The sequence below is a fragment of the Lissotriton vulgaris genome, chromosome 4_1 (assembly GCF_964263255.1).
Source record: "Lissotriton vulgaris chromosome 4_1, aLisVul1.2, whole genome shotgun sequence".
Lineage (NCBI taxonomy): Eukaryota > Metazoa > Chordata > Amphibia > Caudata > Salamandridae > Lissotriton > Lissotriton vulgaris.
Window position 1 is genome coordinate 2014156668 of NC_141691.1, and position 21573 is coordinate 2014178240.

Genomic DNA, 21573 nt, shown 5'->3' on the forward strand with positions numbered 1-21573 from the left:
TTTGCATTAATATGGTGTAGTAATAAACTTATACAATCTAATTGGCTTTAACAAATGCTGCTCATAGTATATATGTTAGGCCTACAGCATATGTTATATACCTCAGAAAGAACAGATCAGCCTCGCTCATTGGCCTGCCAACATAACCAATCCGGCCTGCTGCCCTGGAGATATGCTTTACCACAAGCAAAAACTGCAACACAAGCAAAGGTTTCGTAAATGAACACACCTGCCTAATAACAAGCTTGGAGAAGTGAAGATGTGCATGTATGCAGAGCCTACATCCATCTTAGTAGTGCGTCTTAGAGCTATTGTTCTGGTGATCACATATTATCAAGTGACAGCCTCACTGTCAAGCCAGAACTAAAATTGTACTGTGTGTGATGATGAACAGAAGATGTTGACCTCAAACCTGGAGCCCTACTGGCTCAGGATGGATCCTGGAGAGAAATATAAAGCTGCGAATGGTCTCTTGTATGGACTGTGCTCCCTTCCTTTGAAGCTAGATTTGTGCTACGTAAGCCACACACACAAGGGCTAGTTGACTGCTGTGTCAGGTCTGTCTGTGTGAAGTGGACAAGTTAATATTTACTGTTTCAATAAACTGAAGATGCTGCAAATTCAGGCTGGATTAATGATTTGTAAGTCTGCATTCTGGTAGCGGTCACAGACTTCTCTCAAAGTCCACAACTAAAGTTTGCATCCACTTGTGAGAGAGCAATCCCTGCTGTGACATTTCAGAAAGAGCCCTTGACGATGGCTGCTGGACAAGGCAAGGTGCTGACGATAGGCAGGCTGCACCGCAGGATTACAGACCTCAAAGTGCCAGCCATAGAGGACATATTGAAACAGGCTGCGGTGATCAAACAGGAACAAGCCCTGGTGAGTGCATTGTTTTGGTAGTCGGGTGTGTGCCGGGGGTCTGTTGGAGTCTCTGGTACCCCTGGGGTCCCGGAGTCAGTAGGAGCCTGTGGCACCCTCAGGGAGCCCAGATTCAGTGGCAGCCTGAAGTACCATGGGAGGCCGGAGTCCATGGGAGCCGGCAGTATCCCTGGAGGCCCAGAGTCTGTGGGAGGCAGCAGCACCCCTTCAGTCAGATGGGCGCCTCTGGTACCTCTGGATTATGTAGGTGCCTGTGGTACCCCTTGGGTTCCGTAGTCAGTAGGAGCCTGGGGGGGGGAGAGGGTCCTGGGTTCAGTAAGAGCCTGTGGTACCCCTGGGGTCAGGTAGGAACCTGTGGTACCCCTGGGGTCAGGTAGAAGCCTGTGGTACCCCTAGGGTAAAGGGGACTGTAGGAGCCTCTGGTAGCCCTGGGGTCACGGAGTCAGGGGCAGCCTGTGGCACCCTCAGGGAGCCCAGTTACAGTGGGAGCTTGCAGCAGCATGGGAGGCCGGAGTCAATGGGAGGCTGTGTAACACCGCTGGACAGAATCTAGTGGGGGGCTGTAACACCAGGATGACAAGGTAGAGGTGCAGAATTAGTTGCAGCCTGCGATAACCTTGGGCGATTGAGTGGGATCCTGTAGCACCACTGGGACAGTTTAAGTGGTGTCTAGGGTCAGCACCAGCATGTGGTACCCCCAGCAGGTCCAGTGTGAGTAGGTGCCTGCTTTACCCCCAAAGGCAGGAAATCAGTGGGGGTCGGTGTTGCTCTAGGGGTCTAGATTCAGCTACAGCATGCAGCAATGTGGGGGGGGGGGGGCAGGGTAAGTGGGGGTCTGCAGTACCCTCAGGGGCCCGGAATTAGGGGGAACTTGCAGTAACTGTTGAGGGCTGAACCCAGCATGAGCCTGTGGTACCCCTGGGGCCACTGATTCAGAGGAACAATAGTAGTCAGTCTTGTAGCCATGACATGGTGTCACATTCTTAAGTATGGCTATACCCCATCCCTCCTCCCATCCGGACAGGTAGCCAATGAGTCATTCATTCTGGGCCCCAAACTCAGAAGTGACTTAAGGTTTGGGCAGTTTTTATTAATGTATTGTTGTTTAAGAAAGCTAGAATTCTGGGTTTCAAAAGATGGAGGTGGTGGGAGCATCTCTTCATATCTGAAAGGTGAGGATGACGGCATGGACTGGTCCACTTGTCTTTGTGTAGTGAGAGGTCCATGACATCATCAGCCCGATGCTGCGTCCCTATTGGAACTTCTATTAGGCTTTCCTACGTGGGAACATCCACCCTGCATACATTATAACTGACGCAGGTATAATGTGAAGTAGGGATTTACATTGTGAACCATCTCCCTAGATGTGTCACGTTGTAAATTGGCTGCATTGTTTACACAGCCGCTTTGTCACAAAAGTGATGCAACAGTGGTGCAAAAGTGTCGCAAGACTGTCATTCTTGAAAGCTGTTTCAACTTGTAAGAAAGATCACAACCTTTCCTTCCTTGAGTCATACCCCTGCAACCAAACGCTTCTACTAACCCCACCAACCATGTGCATGAACTCACATAACCCCCTACTAATGATGACACCTAACTCATATTAATGTAATCATAAAGAAACTGGAATGAACACATGGAGTAGTTTGATGAGCACACAAGACTAATTTCAATAGCCAATTGCAATGGACTAACCACTAACCTGGGATTCTAGAGCAGCGCTCTGCAGGAGGGTCTCCTCTGCTATTGTGGAGGAGCGTCACCCCAGTCAGCAGCCTCAATAAGTTATTTTTGTTTTATTTTTGGCCTCTGAGTTGTGGCTTGGGGGCAGAACCATCATGGGGGGCAGTGACAGGGGGAATTGTGGGCACTGTTATCAGTGTGCATGACGATCTGGATGGCCAACCCAGGCCGGCCAAACCATCATGCGCACTAACGCTGTCTCCAACTCGAGCTGCGTTTCTGGGTTGGAGAGTGCAGGCACAAGCATCCAGTCTCCATGGAAGCACAAATAGAGAGCTCACAGGCCTATCCTGACTCTAACATGAGAGCAGCATCAGGTTTGGCCACAGGGAAGTCTGGGAGCCTGTGCTGCATGCAGTGGACCCTGATGATCGGAAGAGCAGCGGTTTGGCATGTAAGTTCTTATTTGTATTTTTTATTTTTGTCATCCTCTGTTGTCCGTCATCCCTCCCTCCCCCTGCCTCTCTACCCTCGTACCAGCCACCACTGGTGTGCTGCCCATTGGTGTAAAGCACTGCAACGTCTCGTCAGGGGTAGTAAGAGCTATACAAGTGTAATTACAATTGCAATTTATCTTCCTTCATCAACATGATGCTACTAGCAGTGCTGGAGAGGAGAGACAAGGAAACATGGTGGTGTAGATAAGACACTATAAATACAACAAGGGCATCAACTCTCTGCACCAAGAGCTGGTGAATTGGCTTTTATAGGTTTATTACCGCACTTTTTACATCCTGTTTCAGGTTTTTCCATTTTCTTTCTTGATGATGTTGGCTGCCAAGTACTACGGGCCTCATTTATGAGAAATGACGCATCTCTGCGTGAAAGCTGCTATGCATCACTTCTCAGTGCGCACTCCTAGCAACATACCCAATGCATCATATTTAATGTATGACGCATCATGTCGCAAGGAGTTTCAGATATGTCAGTATTTCTGACGTATCTGTAAGCACAAAAGTGACGCATTGCTGGAGTGTGTCACAAAAGTGACGCAACTCCAGCAATGGGTCCTTTCACATTGGACAAGCCCCATGTGAAAGGGCCTGCGTCAGTCTTACGCCTTCTGTGATGCAACGGCATCCTAGAAGTGACACAGTAAAATCTTATAGATTTCCCTGCGTCACTTCTACGAGGCTTTTTGCAGGGGAACGCCCCCCCTGCATACATTATACCTGACGCAGGTATAATGTAGCGCAGGGGTTTACAAAGTGACGCATCTGCTTAGATGAGTCACTTTGTAAATAGTGGGCAACAGGAGGCATGTTTTACGCTGCTGATGCGTCACAAAAAGTGACGCATCGGAGTCGCAAAAATGAGGCCATACATGTCTTGTGCATCACTTTTGGCAGGTCCAGTTTGTTCAGGCAAATACAGTTGGTTTCTCAAATGGGTAGTTTATGTTTAGCATAGAGGCATTGACTTAAGTTCCCCATCATGCAAAGTCCTGCTGCCTAAAAAGTCATATCCGGCTCAAGTGACATCACATGAGGCCACACAATATGATGAAATTCTTGCCCGGAATTCTTTAACCGTGCTTGCTATTTTTTATTCAACTTTCCTGTATGCTGTGTTCTGCTAATTCTTTTTCATTCCTAAAATAAGGATAGTAAGTCAAGGAAGACGTTCTTTTGCTTATCATTCATCTACAGGTTTCAATTCTCTTCCGATTTATATGCGATCTATTGATAGCCATTTACAATTCACAACACCTCCGAAGATCTGGAGGGCATATTATCAAGGACAGGCGATACATTATCACAGCTTTATCGGCAGAAAACTGCCGATAAAGCGGCGATAATGGCCTTGATAATATGCTCTATGAATTCCAATCGAAGCCCGTGTTAGATGTGTTCACATCTAACATGGGCTTCGCTTGGAATTCATAGAGCATAATATCAAGGCCATTATCGCCGCTTTATCGGCAGTTTTCTGCCGATAAAGCGGTAATAATGTATCGCCTGTCCTTGATAATATGCCCCTGGTAGGCGTGGGCGGAAAATCCGTTCCGCTCGCGGATTTTGCGGATTTTCGGGAAATCCGCAATCCGCGAGATTTGCGAATCTCCCGCAAAATCCGCAAATCCGCGAGCAGCGGATTTTGCTCGCACTGCTCGCGCTGTTCGCGTGAGTTTGCGTGAGTTCGCGCCCCGCGAATAAGTGCAAAATTGCAGAAATACGATTTTAGCAAAACTGAAAGTAACTACTTACCAGGTTCAAAAGTTCAGGCTCATCATTAGTAGCCATTTCCTGTAGTGCTTCCTGAGGGGCCCCTCCAGAGTTCAGTTGCCAGTTGAAACTATTATGTGACCCTGCTCTGAACCTCAGAATAGTTACACATATGCCACAAAGGTCCTGAATTACAGCTAAGGGAGACAAGCAGGAGCCAGGCTGGAAGTTAAAATCCATTAATCAGCCCCTAATTCATTATTGTCAGTTGGGGCAGGGCAGGTGTTGTAACTAATTTTGCAACAATGAAAGCACTTAGCAAGTGCAAAAGATCACTAATCAGGGCGCACTAAGGAAGCAGGTGCCAGCTAAAAAAATATTCTGTGACACATTAATCAGCCCCAAATTAATTCAGGTCACTTGAGGCAGGGAAGGTGTGCTTTGCTTTGCCGAAAATAATGTACACTGGACAACCAGAGGGTGTGGTGATGAAACAGAGGGTGGCATGGGTGGGCCAGAGGGTGGCATGAGTAGTCAGAGAGTGGCAGTGGTGACAGAGAGTGGCAGTGATGAAGAAGAGTGTCCCAAACAGGCTGGACACGCGAAACTTGCGACCCGACAGGTAAGTTCGCAATTTGCGAAAGTGTACAAAACCCTCGCGAACTGGCAGAAACACGGGCGAACACAAAAAAAAAAAAATCCGCAAATTCGCGGGAATTCGCGGATTTTGCGGATTGCGAATCCGCAAATCCGCAAAATTCGCGAACGCGAGATCCGCAAAATTCGCTCATGCTTAGCCCCTGGGTTTTCACTAGAGGTGGGAGTAAATTACGGGAATTTGGCAACTTTATATTAGTCTTGCAACGTGGAGGTCGGGCAAATTCCACCAATCGCTGCATGGAAGATTCTTTCTCCCGTGAGGCTTCAGAAATGTGCGAGCGAGATTCTGGCACCCCAAGCACGATTTTCTATCGCTGGCAGTCACAAGCAGTCAGAGGGCTGCCTCTAGAGTAGATTTGATGCCCCTCCAGTAGATTTGATGCCTCTCGAGTAGATTTGATGCCCCTCGAGTAGATTCGATGCCCCTCGAGTAGATTTTCTTCTTGATTGGCAGCAAAATCAACTCGGATGATCTTGCACTCTTACGCAGCACATGGTGCCATTCCTGCTGGTTTTCAGTGCTGCTTGCTCTTGATTGCAGTGTGAGCAGTGCCACGTGCATATATTCTGCCCGTTGGCACAACTCAGCGGAATCTCGTTATGTAACTTTATGGAATCGTGTGGAGTGGAATTCTACCAGTCCCGCCCACCCCACCTTTTACTTTGTACATTTTGTACACTTTGCTATAGTGTAGCACAGCAGACCTTCCTGCTGCGCTGCCCTACGGCAAAAAAAGGACAGGATTGTGCTGTATCTATTAGATACAACAACAAAGGAAAGATGCCAATACTGATATGTTCCTTTAAAACCAAAATTTTCACCAAAGTACAAATAACAGTTCAATACCTGGGATGGCTATTGGATAGCTATTTATTCAAAAATAATCAAAAAATGAACACCATTTCAATTTTAGTGCGCCATTTCAGATTGTATTCTTCACAAACAATGAAAATTAGGACACAAAAACGGTAAAAAAGTTTCAACCATATCATCACTTAACAGACATATCACATTCAAACCACTTTCATTCAAACATCCATAAAATACACATATAGAGAAATACACACACGCTGGGAAAGAATCAACCAGGGGAAAGAATAGAGGGTCAACTTGAAGTTTGAAAAGCAATTCATAAAGGTTGCAAAAGTTATTATGTATACACCGCTATCGTTTCATTTTTGTTATTTAGTTGTCAAGAAGAATTTCTATTGTAACATTAAATGGGTGTATAAACACAAACACTAGTGCCAAATAATTAAGCACCAGGATAACACAAGTTGACCCTGTAGGGTCAACTTGTTGCTTTTCAAACTTCAAGTTGACCCTCTATTCTTTCCCCTGGTTGATTCTTTCCCAGCGTGTGTGTATTTCTCTATATGTGTATTTTATGGATGTTTGAATGAAAGTGGTTTGAATGTGATATGTCTGTTAAGTGATGATATGGTTGAAACTTTTTTACCGTTTTTGTGTCCTAATTTTCATTGTTTGTGAAGAATACAATCTGAAATGGCGCACTAAAATTGAAATGGTGTTCATTTTTTGAATATTTTTGAATAAATAGCTATCCAATAGCCATCCCAGGTATTGAACTGTCGTTTGTACTTTGGTGAAAACTTTGGTTTTAAAAGAACATATCAGTATTGGCATCTTTCCTATGTTGTTGTACTTTCAAGGCTTAGCCTTACTGATCAGAGCCAGCCCTATTTTGTTATTGGTATCTATTAGATACGGCGTATTCCTGTCCTTTTCCCCTGTGCCGGCGCACAATGAGCTGCCGTTCGCCAACGCAGGCACCTTTGCACTATGGTGCAAGGGTGCCTGCGTTACGAGGATGATTATTTTTGTAGAGGAAGAGAAATCTTCCTGTACAAAAATAATCACAAGAGGCTTTTTCCTCTTCTTATATGTGCTGCAGAATGCAGCACACTGAGAAAAAGGAAAAGCAAGGAGAAATATTATTTCTCCTCGCTGTGCCTCTCTTACCCCTCCCTTGGGGTAAGATTTTTGCGCTGCCTCAGATTTACGATTTCTCATAAATATGGAGCAGTGTCAAAATGCTATGGATGTTGCTGAGAACACCCCCAGCAACACTCATTGCACGCCCCTTTCATCCAGAAAATTGTGTTATAGGGACCACTATTTATCGGGCAGCAATAAGCCAAAAAAAGTGGCTTAGTGCTGCCTGATAAATATCACGTGGGCTTCTGCGCCACGGAACGTCACAAAAAGTTTTCCTCTTAGCGTCAGGACACCTTTCTATGTACTTTATACGCTTTACAAAAAAAGAAAAAAAATGAATGAATGAATAAATAAATAAATAAACAAGACCACAGAGTGGGATGTCTCATTGTAGTGATGGGTAGCTCTATTCTTGGCACACTTGTACTAGTAGTCAAGCGAAATTCAACAGGCACATCTACATGTACCAGAATGCAAAGGAGTCAGTGAGCTTCACATGTCTGACTTTTATACTACTTGAAAACTTAGATATGCTAGAAATTAGGGATTTGATGTAATCCTGCCCAAGTGAGTCTAGCCTAGCAGCACATCACATATTGGGAATTTAAAATAAAATTTACTGTGTTTTTGCTACCTTCTCTATCACCCTGTTAAGGCAAACATTGGGATGTGTTATCTGGTTCTTCCTACTGCTACTCGTGTAATTTTCTGTAGCTACTGGTCTACTTATCATTCCTTCCCCTTAGTAACTCAAGGTTAACTATCCTGAAAAGACACTGCGTCATCTTTCGCAATCTGTGTTCATCACTCGCTTACAAATTTAGAGAGAACGACAAAAACTCCATGTCCTCTAGTAAGTCCAAGATTGAGGAAAATTTACTTTCCAACACACCTATTAGTTCTAAACACTTAAAGGCCTGTAGGAAATTGGTTTAGGGCTGGGACAGGTGAAACCCGACTGACACAGCAACCACTATTCTTGTCAGAGTGAAACAAAAAGAAACCCTAAATTAACCTGTGCTTAACCCTCTTGTAGCTTAGCACAACAGCAGTCTGGCTTAACTTAAAGGCAATGTGTGAAGTAGTTATACAGCATCAATCAGTAATAAAGGAAAAACACAACACAGACAATCTAGAAAAATACAGTAAAACGGAATAAATTATTTAGGACCAGAGCAACAAAAATCCAATTATTAGAACCAGAAATATGTAATTTTAAAGATTTAAGTGAAAACAGTGCTTAGAAAGCCAAAGAGTCAACTGTGGCTATCTGGGTGCGCCAGATCAGGACGTGAGTTCCTGCTTCGAGGATGCATCATGCAGTGGCAGTTCTGAGGAGAAGCGCAGTCCTGCATTGGGGATGTTTCTTGCTGTGGTGGTTCCCATGTGAGACTGCGAGGTGATGCATCTTGCTGCATCGGTTCTAACCAAGAGTCCACAGTTGGGCTGGCAGAGCACATCCAGGCCCACTTCCAACGGTTCAGGGGTGGGGTCAGGTGGCTCCACTTGGGGCAAGACTCACAGCAGGCATAGTTCATGTGTTGGGTTGAAGGTGGTTGGAGCCTTTTCTGTCCCTGAGGCTCTGATCAGAATACCACAGAAATAACCCTTACAGTCACTGTTGTGGTGCTAGGTTCAAGATGCATGCCCAGTCCTTCTCATTCAGACATCAAGACAGCAGGGCTGCATATTAGGAGTCCTTTGTGCAAAGCAGCACAGCAGTCCTTCTAAATCTTCCGCAGGTCAAGCGTTGAGTTGAAGAGTTGGGTTTGAGAGTCCACTATTTATCTCTGGTGCTAGCTTTGAAGTAGGAGAAAGTTCTGGTGGTTCCCATCCACAGAGAGACTTGGAATTTTCTACCTCCCTGCCCTGGCCTCAGCTTGTCTGGTGAGACAAAAGACTATTGTCAAATCCTTTGTGAGTGTACCCAGGCAGAGGCTTTGTGATGTGCACGTGTGGTAGGTAACAGCTCTGCCCCCTATCAAGTCAGAGAGGGCCAGTTCTGCCAACATCTATTCCCCCGTATCTCACTGTCTGGGAGCAATACTCTAAGACCAACTGACAGCCACACTTAATCATGTAAGCCAGGATACAAGCTGCAAGCAGCAACTGATTAGGACAGGAAAATGCCAGCTGGCTGAAGACGGCTGGAATGCCAGAAACCGGTCCTCGGAAGCTTGTTTCCGGTCCAGGGAAGACATGGCTTGGCAGTTTGGGCTGAACTGTTCCCATGAGGCACAGGGTCAGACTGTTTTGCATATAGCCATGCCTGAACTGGGGTGGCAGAGTGGGCTAAAGAACGGTGATAGATTAAACCCAGATCTTTTGACTGGGTGTGAGTGTTTGATTGATTCAGATGCTCCATCCATTACCACCCCCTTTTGTACCGCTTTTGGCCGCCATAAGTGTGGCAGGGTATACTCAGACGTGAGTCCCTTACTCACTTTGCCACTGGATTCAAGCAAGCCGGGCTGAAGACGGCTGGAATGCCAGAAACCGGTCCTCGGAAGCTTGTTTCCGGTCCAGGGAAGACATGGCTTGGCAGTTCAGGCTGGACTGTTCCCAGGAGGCACAGGGTCAGACTGATTTGCATATAGCCATGCCTGAACTGGGGTGGCAGAGTGGGCTAAAGAACGGTGATGGATTAAACCCAGATCTTTTGACTGGGTGTGAGTGTTTGATTGATTCAGATGCTCCATCCATTACCACCCCCTTTTGTACCGCTTTTGGCCGCCATAAGTGTGGCAGGGTATACTCAGACGTGAGTCCCTTACTCACTTTGCCACTGGATTCAAGCAAGCCGGGCTGAAGACGGCTGGAATGCCAGAAACCGGACCTCGGAAGCTTGTTTCCGGTCCAGGGAAGACATGGCTTGGCAGTTCAGGCTGGACTGTTCCCAGGAGGCACAGGGTCAGACTGATTTGCATATAGCCATGCCTGAACTGGGGTGGCAGAGTGGGCTAAAGAACGGTGATGGATTAAACCCAGATCTTTTGACTGGGTGTGAGTGTTTGATTGATTCAGATGCTCCGTCCATTACCACCCTCTTTTGTACCGCTTTTGGCCGCCATAAGTGTGGCAGGGAATACTCAGACGTGAGTCCCTTGCTCACTTTGCCACTGGATTCAAGCAAGCCAGACTGAAGACGGCTGGAATGCCAGAAACCGGTCCTCGGAAGCTTGTTTCCGGTCCAGGGAAGACATGGCTTGGCAGTTCGGGCTGGACTGTTCCCATGAGGCACAGGGTCAGACTGATTTGCATATAGCCATGCCTGAACTGGGGTGGCAGAGTGGGCTAAAGAACGGTGATGGATTAAACCCAGATCTTTTGACTGAGTGTGAGTGTTTGATTGATTCAGATGCTCCGTCCATTACCACCCCCTTTTGTACAGCTTTCTAAAAGTGGCATCTTCTGAATTATGCCTTAAAATCCAACTTTACCATTAAAGAGGATTTAAAATTAAGTTTCTTTAGAAACCAAACTCGACATTCTAATCTGCTCCCAATTGAAAGATATCACTTAATAAATGTAATACGGTAACTCAATGATTTCCTATGAGAGAGATATGCCTTACAGTAGTGAAAAATGTATTTAATAGTTTTCCATTACCAGGACATGCAAAAGTTAAAAGTACATGTCCACCTTTTTAAGTACACTGCACTCTGCTCTTTAGGCAATTTAGCGCCTAACAGAGGAGTGACTTATATGTATCAACAGGGTAGGTTTAGTCCTCAAAAAAGGTTTATTTAGCCAGGTCGAAATGGCAGTTTAAAACTGCACACACAGGCCAGAAACATGTTTAAACTTAAGTGAGAGGCACAACTAGTGTTGCAGGCCCACTGGTAGCATTTAATTTACAGGCGCTGGGCACATGTAGTACCACTTTACTAGGCGCTTTCAAGTAAATTAAATGTGCCAATTGGGCGTTAGCCAAATTTACCATGTTTAAGGGAGAGAGCACAAGCACTTTAGCACTGATTTGCAGTGCTAAAGGGTGCAGAGTCCATAAAGCCATCAAACACAGGAGGGAGGAAGTAAAAGGATTGAGGAGGATGCTGCAAAGAGGGCGTAGTCCAACAGGGCCTAAATTACAGTTTAGCGGACAAGAAGCTCCATCACAAACATGATGGATGTCCCATCCACCATTAGAGCGGTGTATTATAGTCTATGGCACTTGTAAGACCATGATTCGGATATCTACCAAGTTTTGACAGAGTGTCCCATTGCTGAACTCTAAATTATGACAAAAGTCACATTGAGATGGTGAAAAATGGCAAAAGAAGAGGGGAACTAGTAATCATTTAAACATTTTTTCTCTTTTCCTTTAGGGTGTAGAGAAACCATTCCAGGAGCTCATACCGTGCTACTCTGAAGACCATCATACTGTGGGACAGAAGCCAATCACCTTCATACGGCAGGTAACACCATGAGAGGACCCACTCTCTAACCAGCTGATACCCTCACATCCTTCATAGTCCTCCTTTCACCCGAAGAACATCATTGTTCCCTTCCCCTTCTTCATACTATCTTCTTCATTTCTTACCCCCCTTCTCTGTCCTCTCTCCTCTTCCCTCTTTGCTGAGATGTTAAGAGTAGTATGTCTCAGGTGATGTGCTGTAGCAGGACAGCTTCATTAATATGGTGAGCAAAGAACACAGTCAGACACAAATAACAACTCTAGGGAGTAGACAAGTAGAAACATTCATGCATACATTGCAGTAATCCTGAGTGAATTCAACACGAAGAGACTTAAACATCATGCATTTTAGGCTGGAGAAACTGATTCTGAAGAACCATCTCTTTTTACAATCTTGATCCAGAAGTTAAAACAAGAACAACAACTCGAAATGTATCTTCAGCTGAAAGGTAACCCACACACTCACTGCTACAAACCCCCTTAGACTCTTGGAATGTCTTCATGTAAGATGCTTAGAGGATTATAATGTTCACACCATACGCTCAGAAGTGTGGTCTAATTTGATATAGATATTAATCAACTGTGAACATGGATTTATACTTCAGACTCCTATCTTTGGGTACGTAGTAGAACTCTTGAAGATCTGAGCCATTGGAACATCTATTTGACATTGTAACCAGACATGCAACAGCATACTGTTCTCGCTGTATTTAAAATGTTAGATATAACATGAGTTTCTGTGGTAAAATTTTGAGGCATACTGGCCATGATGGACATTTGCTTAATTCAGAAATTTGATGTACCATTGATCTAGCTCCAAGAAACAGTAAAGCACAGAACACAATTTGCCTCACAAGCTTTGTGAACACGAGGTGTCGTCCAAAGAATGTGTTGTTTGGGGAAACGGTGAGACTAGATCATGAAAATGTTGACGCCATTAGGATAGGTAATTGGGAAAACAAGCACACTGTACAAGTATCTTTTTACGGATTTCCTTGCAAATATTTGCAATTTGAAGTAAATGGGGTACAGTGATAGAATCAGCCAGTAATTGACCAGCCAATAGAACTGGCGTATATTGAGGCAGCTATATTCTGAGTTGCAAGCGTCAGCTCAAAGTCATCCTAGGTTTCTTACACAATAATATGCCCTGATATATACATCAATTCTATCTCTGTACTGCTATTGTCTCCAGCTCTGTTGCATTTCTCTTGATAAGGTGACCTCTCTGATGTACATTAAGCCAAAATTGGTATGAGGATGGGTTAGGTGAAGTATTTAAACATAGCTTGGTTTGATTCTCATTAACATAAGTGTTAAATATAATTCTCTGATTAACAGAACATGAAAAAAAATATCAACTGTCCTTGCAAAGGAAACATCTTGATTCACAAAATCAACATCCTTTGCTATTTTCAGACATAGATGCAAATGTGTAGCTGTTCACATTTGCTCAAATAGGCACATTTTGCGCAGTTACACTGTTAAGTAAGAGGGGCCTCATTTATGAGGCTGTGCGTCACTTTTACGCTGCAGGTGCGTCACTTTTTGTGACGCACCAGCAGCGTAAAGAAATGTGCCTTGTTGCACCATATTTACAAAGTGACGCATCTAGGTAGATGCGTCACTTTGTAAACCCCTGCGCTACATTATACCTACACCAGGTATAATGTATGCAGGGGGGGCGTTCTGATGCAACCCAGGGTCATAGAAGTGACGGAGTGAAATCTATAAGATTTCACTGCGCCACTTCTAGGACACAAACATGTCAATTTCTTACGCCTGTCTCACAGCCGGCGTAAGACTGACGCAGGCCCTTTCACATGGGGCTTGCCCCATGTGAAAGGACACATTTGTTGGAGTTGCGTCACTTTTGTGACACACTCCAGCAATGCATCACTTTTGCGCCATACAGATACGTCAGAAATACTGCCGTATCTGTAACTCCTTGCGCCATGATGCGTCATACTGTAAATATGACGCATCATTGGTCTCGCAAGGAGGGCGCTGTGAAAAGTGACGCATCGCATTTTTCACGCAGCGATGCATCACTTTTCATAAATGAGGCCCGAGGTTTGAAAATGTGAGTTAGAAGGGTGGGGCTCGAGATGGCCATTGTGAAGCTTTGGAACACTCACAAAGCCTAAACTGAATGTTTTTCACATGGCTAAACACTAAGTAAAAACATGCCGATTGACACCCTAAAACGAAACCCCTAAAACTAAACGAAATCCCCACTGCCAACCACCGGCTCAAATTAAGCCCTGTATCTTTTGACTGACAATCCAGTGGAATTGCGGTCAGAAGAAATAGGTGTAAGCCTTAAAACCTTAAAATGTTCAACAATCCTGTGCCATCACAAGTCCTTAACATCTTTCTCTCAATCAGAAATATTATGGCCTCTTCACAAAGGTAAATGTGTAGGAGAGTATAACTGCATGTATATTTACTACTATCAGCTATTCGCCATTTCGGAGTGGAAATTTACTCAAAAGCGTAGACTTACATTTCCCCACAATCTGAAAGCATGGGGTTGAGTCGAATTTACAAAATGTAAAGTTACTACTTTCAGAGCGGAGATCTTCTTATGGTAAACTACATTTGAAATATTTGTAAACTTTAAAAAATAGTGAAATATCTTATGTTAAATACATCTGAAACCATGGGATGGAGCTGCATTTACAATTGTAAAGTTATTTCTAACAGAGCAGAGCTCTTCCCGTTGTAAAGTATAGGGGACATTTGAAATAGTTATTGAACTTAAACAAAATGAGTACAATATTTTATGTAAAATATTAAAGTACATTTAATGTATTAATTTATTTGAAATGTATAACAAAATAAAAATGCCATGCCACCTTAAACCTAAATTTGAATTAAATATTTATTTAATTTAAATAATAAAGGTGACATTATTTGAATTATTGTTTTAATGATTTATTTTTTAAAATCCCAATTGAAATAAAATGTTTATTGTGTTTTTATGCATTAAAAATTACTGTTAGGTGTGTCATTCATATAATTATTACAAAAACATTCTAATTCATTTATTGTGTAAATTAAAAAAGGTATTAACATATATATATCAAATAATTTGTATTTGTATCTATATATAAACGTTTCTTGATATTAAATTACATATATATATATATATATATATTATTTGTTTTACAGTGAAACTATATTCTTTTATATTGACCTCATTTCCTATTGAGTTCTATTTTAAGTCACTGCCTCCATTATTTTCCATGGGGGGGGGGGGGGGGGGGGGGGGGTGGGTACTTCTGAATGGCCATGTGTGGTGCTGGATTTACTCCATGGCTGAGCTGGACTACATTCAGAACTTTACTGTTGCATTGTGGGCTCTAATGACTTAAAACATTTAGTTTTCTAATAGCAATGGTTTAACTCTTTTGTGGGTTGGTGTTTGTATTAGCATATCCCTCCCTAAACTCTACTGTATTCCTCTCAAAGCTCTTCCTAGTTTCGAAGTAGGTACTCCCCATTTTCCCACAACTCCCCTGGTCCTTCCCACATTTACTACTAAGGGCCCCGTTCTGTTGCGGGTTGAAAAGCTTCCCGACTGAATCAGTTTGGAAATGGTTTCCGACCCACTTGGATCGGGAGAGTCCGACCGATGGAGTACAATGCATCCGGATGCTTCCAGATACAATTTGGTTGGAGTCCCATTGACTTCAATGGGAACATATGTTCCTAACCGCATCATAATTGGGCCTCAGTCAGGAAGACATGTTCCCGATCCTATTTGGAAGGAGCGAATGCCGTTAGGAGGCCTTCCTAACAGCATCAGAATCAGGCCCTATGTGGGCATGCTTTCCTAACCGCATCAGAATCAACCCCTAAATAGCAAACTTACATCTGTGGAGGGTTCCTTACAGATAGATATGAGAGGTAGAGGTGGAGATTCAAGTTCAAGTTCAGTGATTTGTATAGCGCGCTACTCACCCAGAGGGTCTCAAGGCGCTTGAGTGAGGGTGGGTGTTTTAGTACATCGTTTATCGAATAGCCAGGTTTTTAGCTGCTTTCTGAAGGAGAGGTGGTTCTGTGTGAGGCGGAGGTGGGTGGGGAGGGAATTCCAGGTTTTGGCCGTTAAATAGGAGAAAGATCTTCCTCCCATGGTGGATCTATTGATGCGCGGGATTGTGGCGAGGGCTTTATTTGAAGAACGTAGTTGGCGGGTGGGTGTGTAGAAGGATAGTCGTTTGTTGAGGCATTCGGGTCCTAGGACGTAGAGGGCCTTGTGTGCGTGGGTGAGGAGACGGAACGTTATTCTTTTGTTGACGGGAAGCCAGTGGAGATCTTTCAGATGACCGGAAATGTGAGCTTGACGGGGGATGCCCAGTATGAGTCTGGCTGAGGCGTTTTGGATGCGCTGGAGTTTTTTCTGAAGTTTGGCTGTGGTTCCGGCGTAAAGGGTATTTCCATAATCCAGTCGGCTGGTGACCAGTGCGTGGGTGACTATATTTCTTGTTTCGGTGGGGATCCAGCGGAAGATTTTTTTGAGCATGCGTAGGATGTTGAAACATGATGAAGAGACTTGTCTGCTCATCGATAGGGAGGAGTCTAGGATGAAGCCTAGGTTACGTGCGTGGTCTGTGGGTGTGGGTGCTGTGCCCAGAGCCGGTGGCGACCATGAGTCGTCCCATGCAGAGGGGGATGATCCTAAGATGAGGACTTCCGTTTTGTCCGAGTTTAGTGTTAAACGACTGCTCTTCATCCATTCGGCTACTCCTTTCATTCCTTCGTGTAGATTGGTTTTGGCGGTGTTAGGATCTTTGGTGAGGGAGAGGATTAGCTGGGTGTCGTCAGCATAGGAGATGATGTTGAGGTTGTGTTGACGCGCGATGGATGCGAGAGGACTCATGTACACATTGAAGAGGGTGGGACTGAGTGATGATCCTTGTGGTACGCCGCAGATGACTTCGGTTGCTTCTGATTTGAATGGGGGAGGCGGACTCTCTGGGTTCTTCCGGCGAGGAACGAGATGATCCAATCCAATGCTTTCCCTTGTATTCCGATGTTGCTGAGGCGTTCTATGAGGGTGTTATGACAGACTGTATCGAAGGCGGCGGAGAGGTCAAGTAGGATGAGGGCAACTGTTTCTCCGTTGTCCAGTAGCGTTCGGATGTCGTCTGTAGCAACGATGAGGGCGGTTTCGGTGCTGTGTTTGGCTCGGAAGCCGGACTGTGAGGGGTCAAGTGAGTTATTGGATTCAAGGAATGCGGCGAGCTGACTATTGACGGCTTTCTCGATGACTTTGGCCGGGAAGGGGAGGAGTGAGATGGGGCGGTAGTTCTTACGTTCGGAGGGGTCCGCTGTGGGTTTCTTCAGGAGGGCGCTGAGTTCGGCATGTTTCCAGCTTTCTGGGAAGGTCGCGGAGTTGAAGGAGCAGTTGATGACATCGCGGAGATGGGGTGCGATGATTGAGTCTGCTTTGTTGAAAATGTAGTGGGGACATGGGTCGGTTGGCGATCCTGAGTGGATGGAGTTCATCAGGCGGATGGTGTCTTCAGTCTTGATTGGGTTCCAGGCGCCAAGGTTGTGAGAGTGTCGTTTTGGTTCAGCGGTGGGTGGAGTGGGTTGTGCTTCGGACAGATTTCCAAAGCTGTTATGAATGTCGGCGATTTTGTTGTGGAAGAAGGAGGATAGGGAGTCGCAGAGGTCTTGGGAGGGAGTGATGTCGTTGGTGCCGGCGGTGGGGTTGGTAAACTCTCTGACGATGTTGAATAATTCTTTGCTGTTGTGGGTGTTGTTGTCGAGTCGATCCTTGAATGCTGATTTCTTGGTGGATCGGATCAGTTGGTGGTGTTTGCGGGTGGCGTCCTTGAAGGTGGTCAGGTTGTTAGTGGTTGGGTTTTTTCTCCAGGTTTTCTCGAGGGTACGACATAGCTTTTTGGATTTCTTGAGGTCATCGTTGAACCAAGGGGCCTTTTTGCTACCTAGTTTGAGTTGGTGGTTTTTCAAGGGTGCTAATTCGTTCGCTCTGAGGGTGATCCATTGTGTGAGATTGGTGGAAGCTTGGTTTGGGTCCGATGATATGGTGGGGGGGTTTTGGTTAAGCGAAGCGAAGATTTGGCCGGTGGTGGTTTTGTTCCAGTTTCTTCGAGGAATAGGTTGTGGTGGGATGTGGGTCGTGGCCTTTTTGTAGCTGAAGTGAACGCAGCTGTGGTCCGTCCAATGGAGAGCCGTGGTGTGATCGAAGGAGATGTGTTTGCTGGAGGTGAAGATAGGGTCGAGCGTGTGTCCGGCAAGTTGGGTGGGGGTGTCAACAAGTTGTTTGAGTCCGAGATTAGCCAGGTTGTCCAGAAGGGTGGTGGTGTTGTTATCGGTATTCTTTTCCAGGTGGAAGTTGAGGTCTCCCAGTAGAATGTAGTTCTCGGAGGTGAGGGCATGAGGGCTAATGAAGTCAGTGATGTTTTCATTAAATTGTGTGCGGGGTCCTGGTGGTCTGTAGATGAGGGTGCCTCTAAGTGTGGTCCTGGGGTCGGTGTGGATCTGGAAGTGAAGGTGTTCGGCGGTCGCGAGGTTGTCGTCGGAGCTGGTCGTGATTCGGATGGTGTTCTTATGCACGATAGCGATGCCTCCTCCTGTTTGGATGGTGCGGTCTTTTCGGATGATCTTGTAATTGTCCGGGATGGCTATGGCGATGTCGGGTGCTGATGAGGCGTTCATCCATGTTTCAGTAAGGAAGGCGACGTCCGGCGATGTAGTGTCGAGTAGATCCCAGAGTTCAGTGGCGTGTCTGTGCACCGAGCGGGTGTTCAGCAGGATGCACTTCAGATGATTGGGGTCGGATCTGTGTAGGTTTGTGAATTGCATTTTGTAGTAAGTAAGTAGTACTACGTTAGTACTAATTTACATCCTACAAAATCCAGTTTGTGAATCAGGCCCATTGTGATCAAGCGCGCTGATGGTGAATAAAAATGGTGATTAAGAGGATCCCGAATGACCTTGACATTTCTAGGGAACAAAGTCAAGTAAGTGGTAAGATTTGCATTACCCGGGTAAGGTTCAGAAAAAATTCTTTCAGGACTTTTGTGGGCCTGTTTCAATGAGGGACTGCTGAGATACTGCTCTGTGTAAAAAGGTGTTTTGAAATATCTCCCATGCTCAGATTCTTGGTATCCGTAACACAGTCGACTGTTTTCGTGTAACAATCTGAGGGAAATAACAAGGATATATTTCCTTTGAAATTTAGGGTAAATATCACCATTCCATGAGAATATTCCAAGACTGTGAAATTATTAGAAAATGTGTGCACTTCCACCAAAGAATACACTGGATTTCCATAAAAATCCCAGTGGATTTTCCGGAAAAAAAGATTTTTCATTTGATGAGAAATGCTGCAAGACTATAGTATTGTTGGCATTCCTGCAGGTCCTCTGAGATCAATAAAACATTGAGTAAAACAGGGACTCTTTGGTGAAGTGATGTGAACATTTGATGATTTCCCTTCCATTCAACTATATTATTTAAGATACATGCGATGTGTGGCCTTTTCTGTCTTGTATGTCACATTGCATCTGGGACAGACCTGGACTTGTCACTGTGGATACACATTGACTTGTGCTTTGTGCTCTCTGCAGGTAGCTGCTGTCTGTGCTTTACCAGAACTCCTCAATAGCACCAGTCTGCCAGAGGATGTCAAGCAAAGGGCCCGGAGTTTGCTCGAAGAGTTAGATGGCGGCGCCATTGGTATGTTCAGAATATCCAGTATGTGTCTTGTTGAACATGCAACTTGTTTTTCATCTAAAAAGGTAAGGCACATGTAATAAGAAAAAGAAAATCATATTCAATTATTGTTCCTGTATGTGGTCATGGATAGCAGGGCACACTATCCTCGATCTGGCTATTAGTTATCAGCTTATCTGTGACGTGGCTCCCAATTGAAAGATATCACTTATTAAATGTAATACGGTAACTCAATGTTTTCCTATGGGAGAGATAGGCCTTACAGTAGTGAAAAATGTATTTAAGAGTTTTCCACTACCAGGACATGCAAAAGTTAAAAGTACATGTCCACCTTTTTAAGTACACTGCACTCTGCTCTTTGGGCAATTTAGTGCCTAACCGAGGAGTGACTTATATGTATCAACAGGGCAGGTTTAGTCCTGAAAAAAGGTTTATTTAGCCAGGTCGAAATGGCAATTGACAAGGCAAATTGATCAGCTCATACTCAGGACCATTTATATTATCGTGTTAAATGATTGGTAAATTGATCTCCATCGTAGAGTGCCCTGAGGCACTTGGCTCTAATCGGACTCTAGCAGACATACTAAAAACTGATTGCCAATTCTTGGATGTTGCAAAATTACAAGACCCCAAGAGCGAGGAAGCATTCATCTGACAAATCAAAAATAGGTTCCAGCTCCTGACAAACATGGAAGATAAGTCTGATTCACATCAGAGAAAACAGAAGTCCTCATTCTCGGCTCCACAACCTCTCCATTGGACAACACCGGGTGGCCCCCCACCCTCGGAAACCCACCCACGCCAACAGACCATTTACGCAACCTCTACATCATACTGAACTCATCACTCACTGTGAATCACCAGATCAACGCTGTCTCTTCCGCATGCTTCAACAAGCTCTGCATACTACGCAGGACATTCAGGTGGATCCCCACCGACTCCAAGAAAACTGCCACTCATGTACTTATCACCAGCAGCCTAGACTATGGCAATGCCCTCTATGCCGAAATCAACAAAAAACTCCTCTGCAAACTCCAGACCATCCAGAACACTGCAGCCAGACTAATCTTCGATATCCAATGGCACAATCACATCCCCCAACACCTCCGCAAACTCCACTAGCTCCCCATTGAAAGAAGAATAACTTTCAAGCTGCTCACACATGCCTACAAGGCCCTCCACAACACCAGACCCCAATACCACAATGACCGATTCTTCTTCCACACCCCCAAGAGAAACCTCTGCTCAGCCGACCTCTCCCTAGCAACCGTACCACGCTTCTACAGGACCAGAGCAGGTGGAAGATCCTTCTCCTACCTCACAGCCAAGACCTGGAACAAACTCCCCCTTCAGCCCCCGATGGAGCCTGACACTGCACCAATTCAGGTAGGACCTCAAATTCTGGCTCTTCCAATGACCCTAACAGAGCTGCCCAAACTTCCGCCCTCCCCAGCACCTTGAGACCCTCACGGGTGAGTAGTGCGCTTCACAAATCCCTGATTGATTTATTGATCCATCTGCAGGTGCAGTCAACAGGAAATGGCAAAATATTGCTTCAATATGTGAGAACAGTGACACATACCTGGGAACTAAGACAAGGAGCATGAGAGAATGGATAAGACAAGACACATGACAAGCCACTAAAGACAGGTGGGCAGTAAACAGGAAACTCATGGGGGCCAAATCTGAGAGGCTGCAGGAGAAGTACAAGCAACAGTACATAAAAGCAAACAAATCAATCAAAAGAATGACAAGAGCAGATAAGCGGGTGCACAAGGATAACATTGCCAGACGAGCAGAGTAAGCAGCTAGTACAGGAGAATGGGGGTCTTCAAGATCATGAAGATGGTTAGTGGTAAATCTCGTACAATGTACATCAACCATATCATGGACAAGGCAGACTACTCACAACAGAGAAAGAGCAGGAAGCACAAGCACTTAATAGAAGGCATGAATAGATCATTACCAACAATTGAAGTGCGCATCGCCGATGCAGAGAAAGACTTGGAAGTGAACACTGCCCCTGCACAGAA

At 45.0% G+C, this 21573-nt stretch overlaps 1 protein-coding gene across 1 annotated transcript in view; it reads left to right on the forward strand.

The window, feature by feature from the left end:
* The first annotated feature begins 690 nt into the window (after positions 1 to 690).
* LOC147724878 (alanine aminotransferase 2-like) overlaps positions 691 to 21573 on the forward strand; it is a 164825-nt gene continuing 143942 nt past the window's right edge. The window contains exons 1-3 of the mRNA XM_086966404.1: positions 691 to 882; positions 11739 to 11828; positions 19435 to 19543. Coding sequence (XP_086822530.1) covers positions 757 to 882; positions 11739 to 11828; positions 19435 to 19543 — 325 coding nt within the window. The 5' untranslated portion in view covers positions 691 to 756. The remainder of the gene's footprint in view (positions 883 to 11738; positions 11829 to 19434; positions 19544 to 21573) is intronic.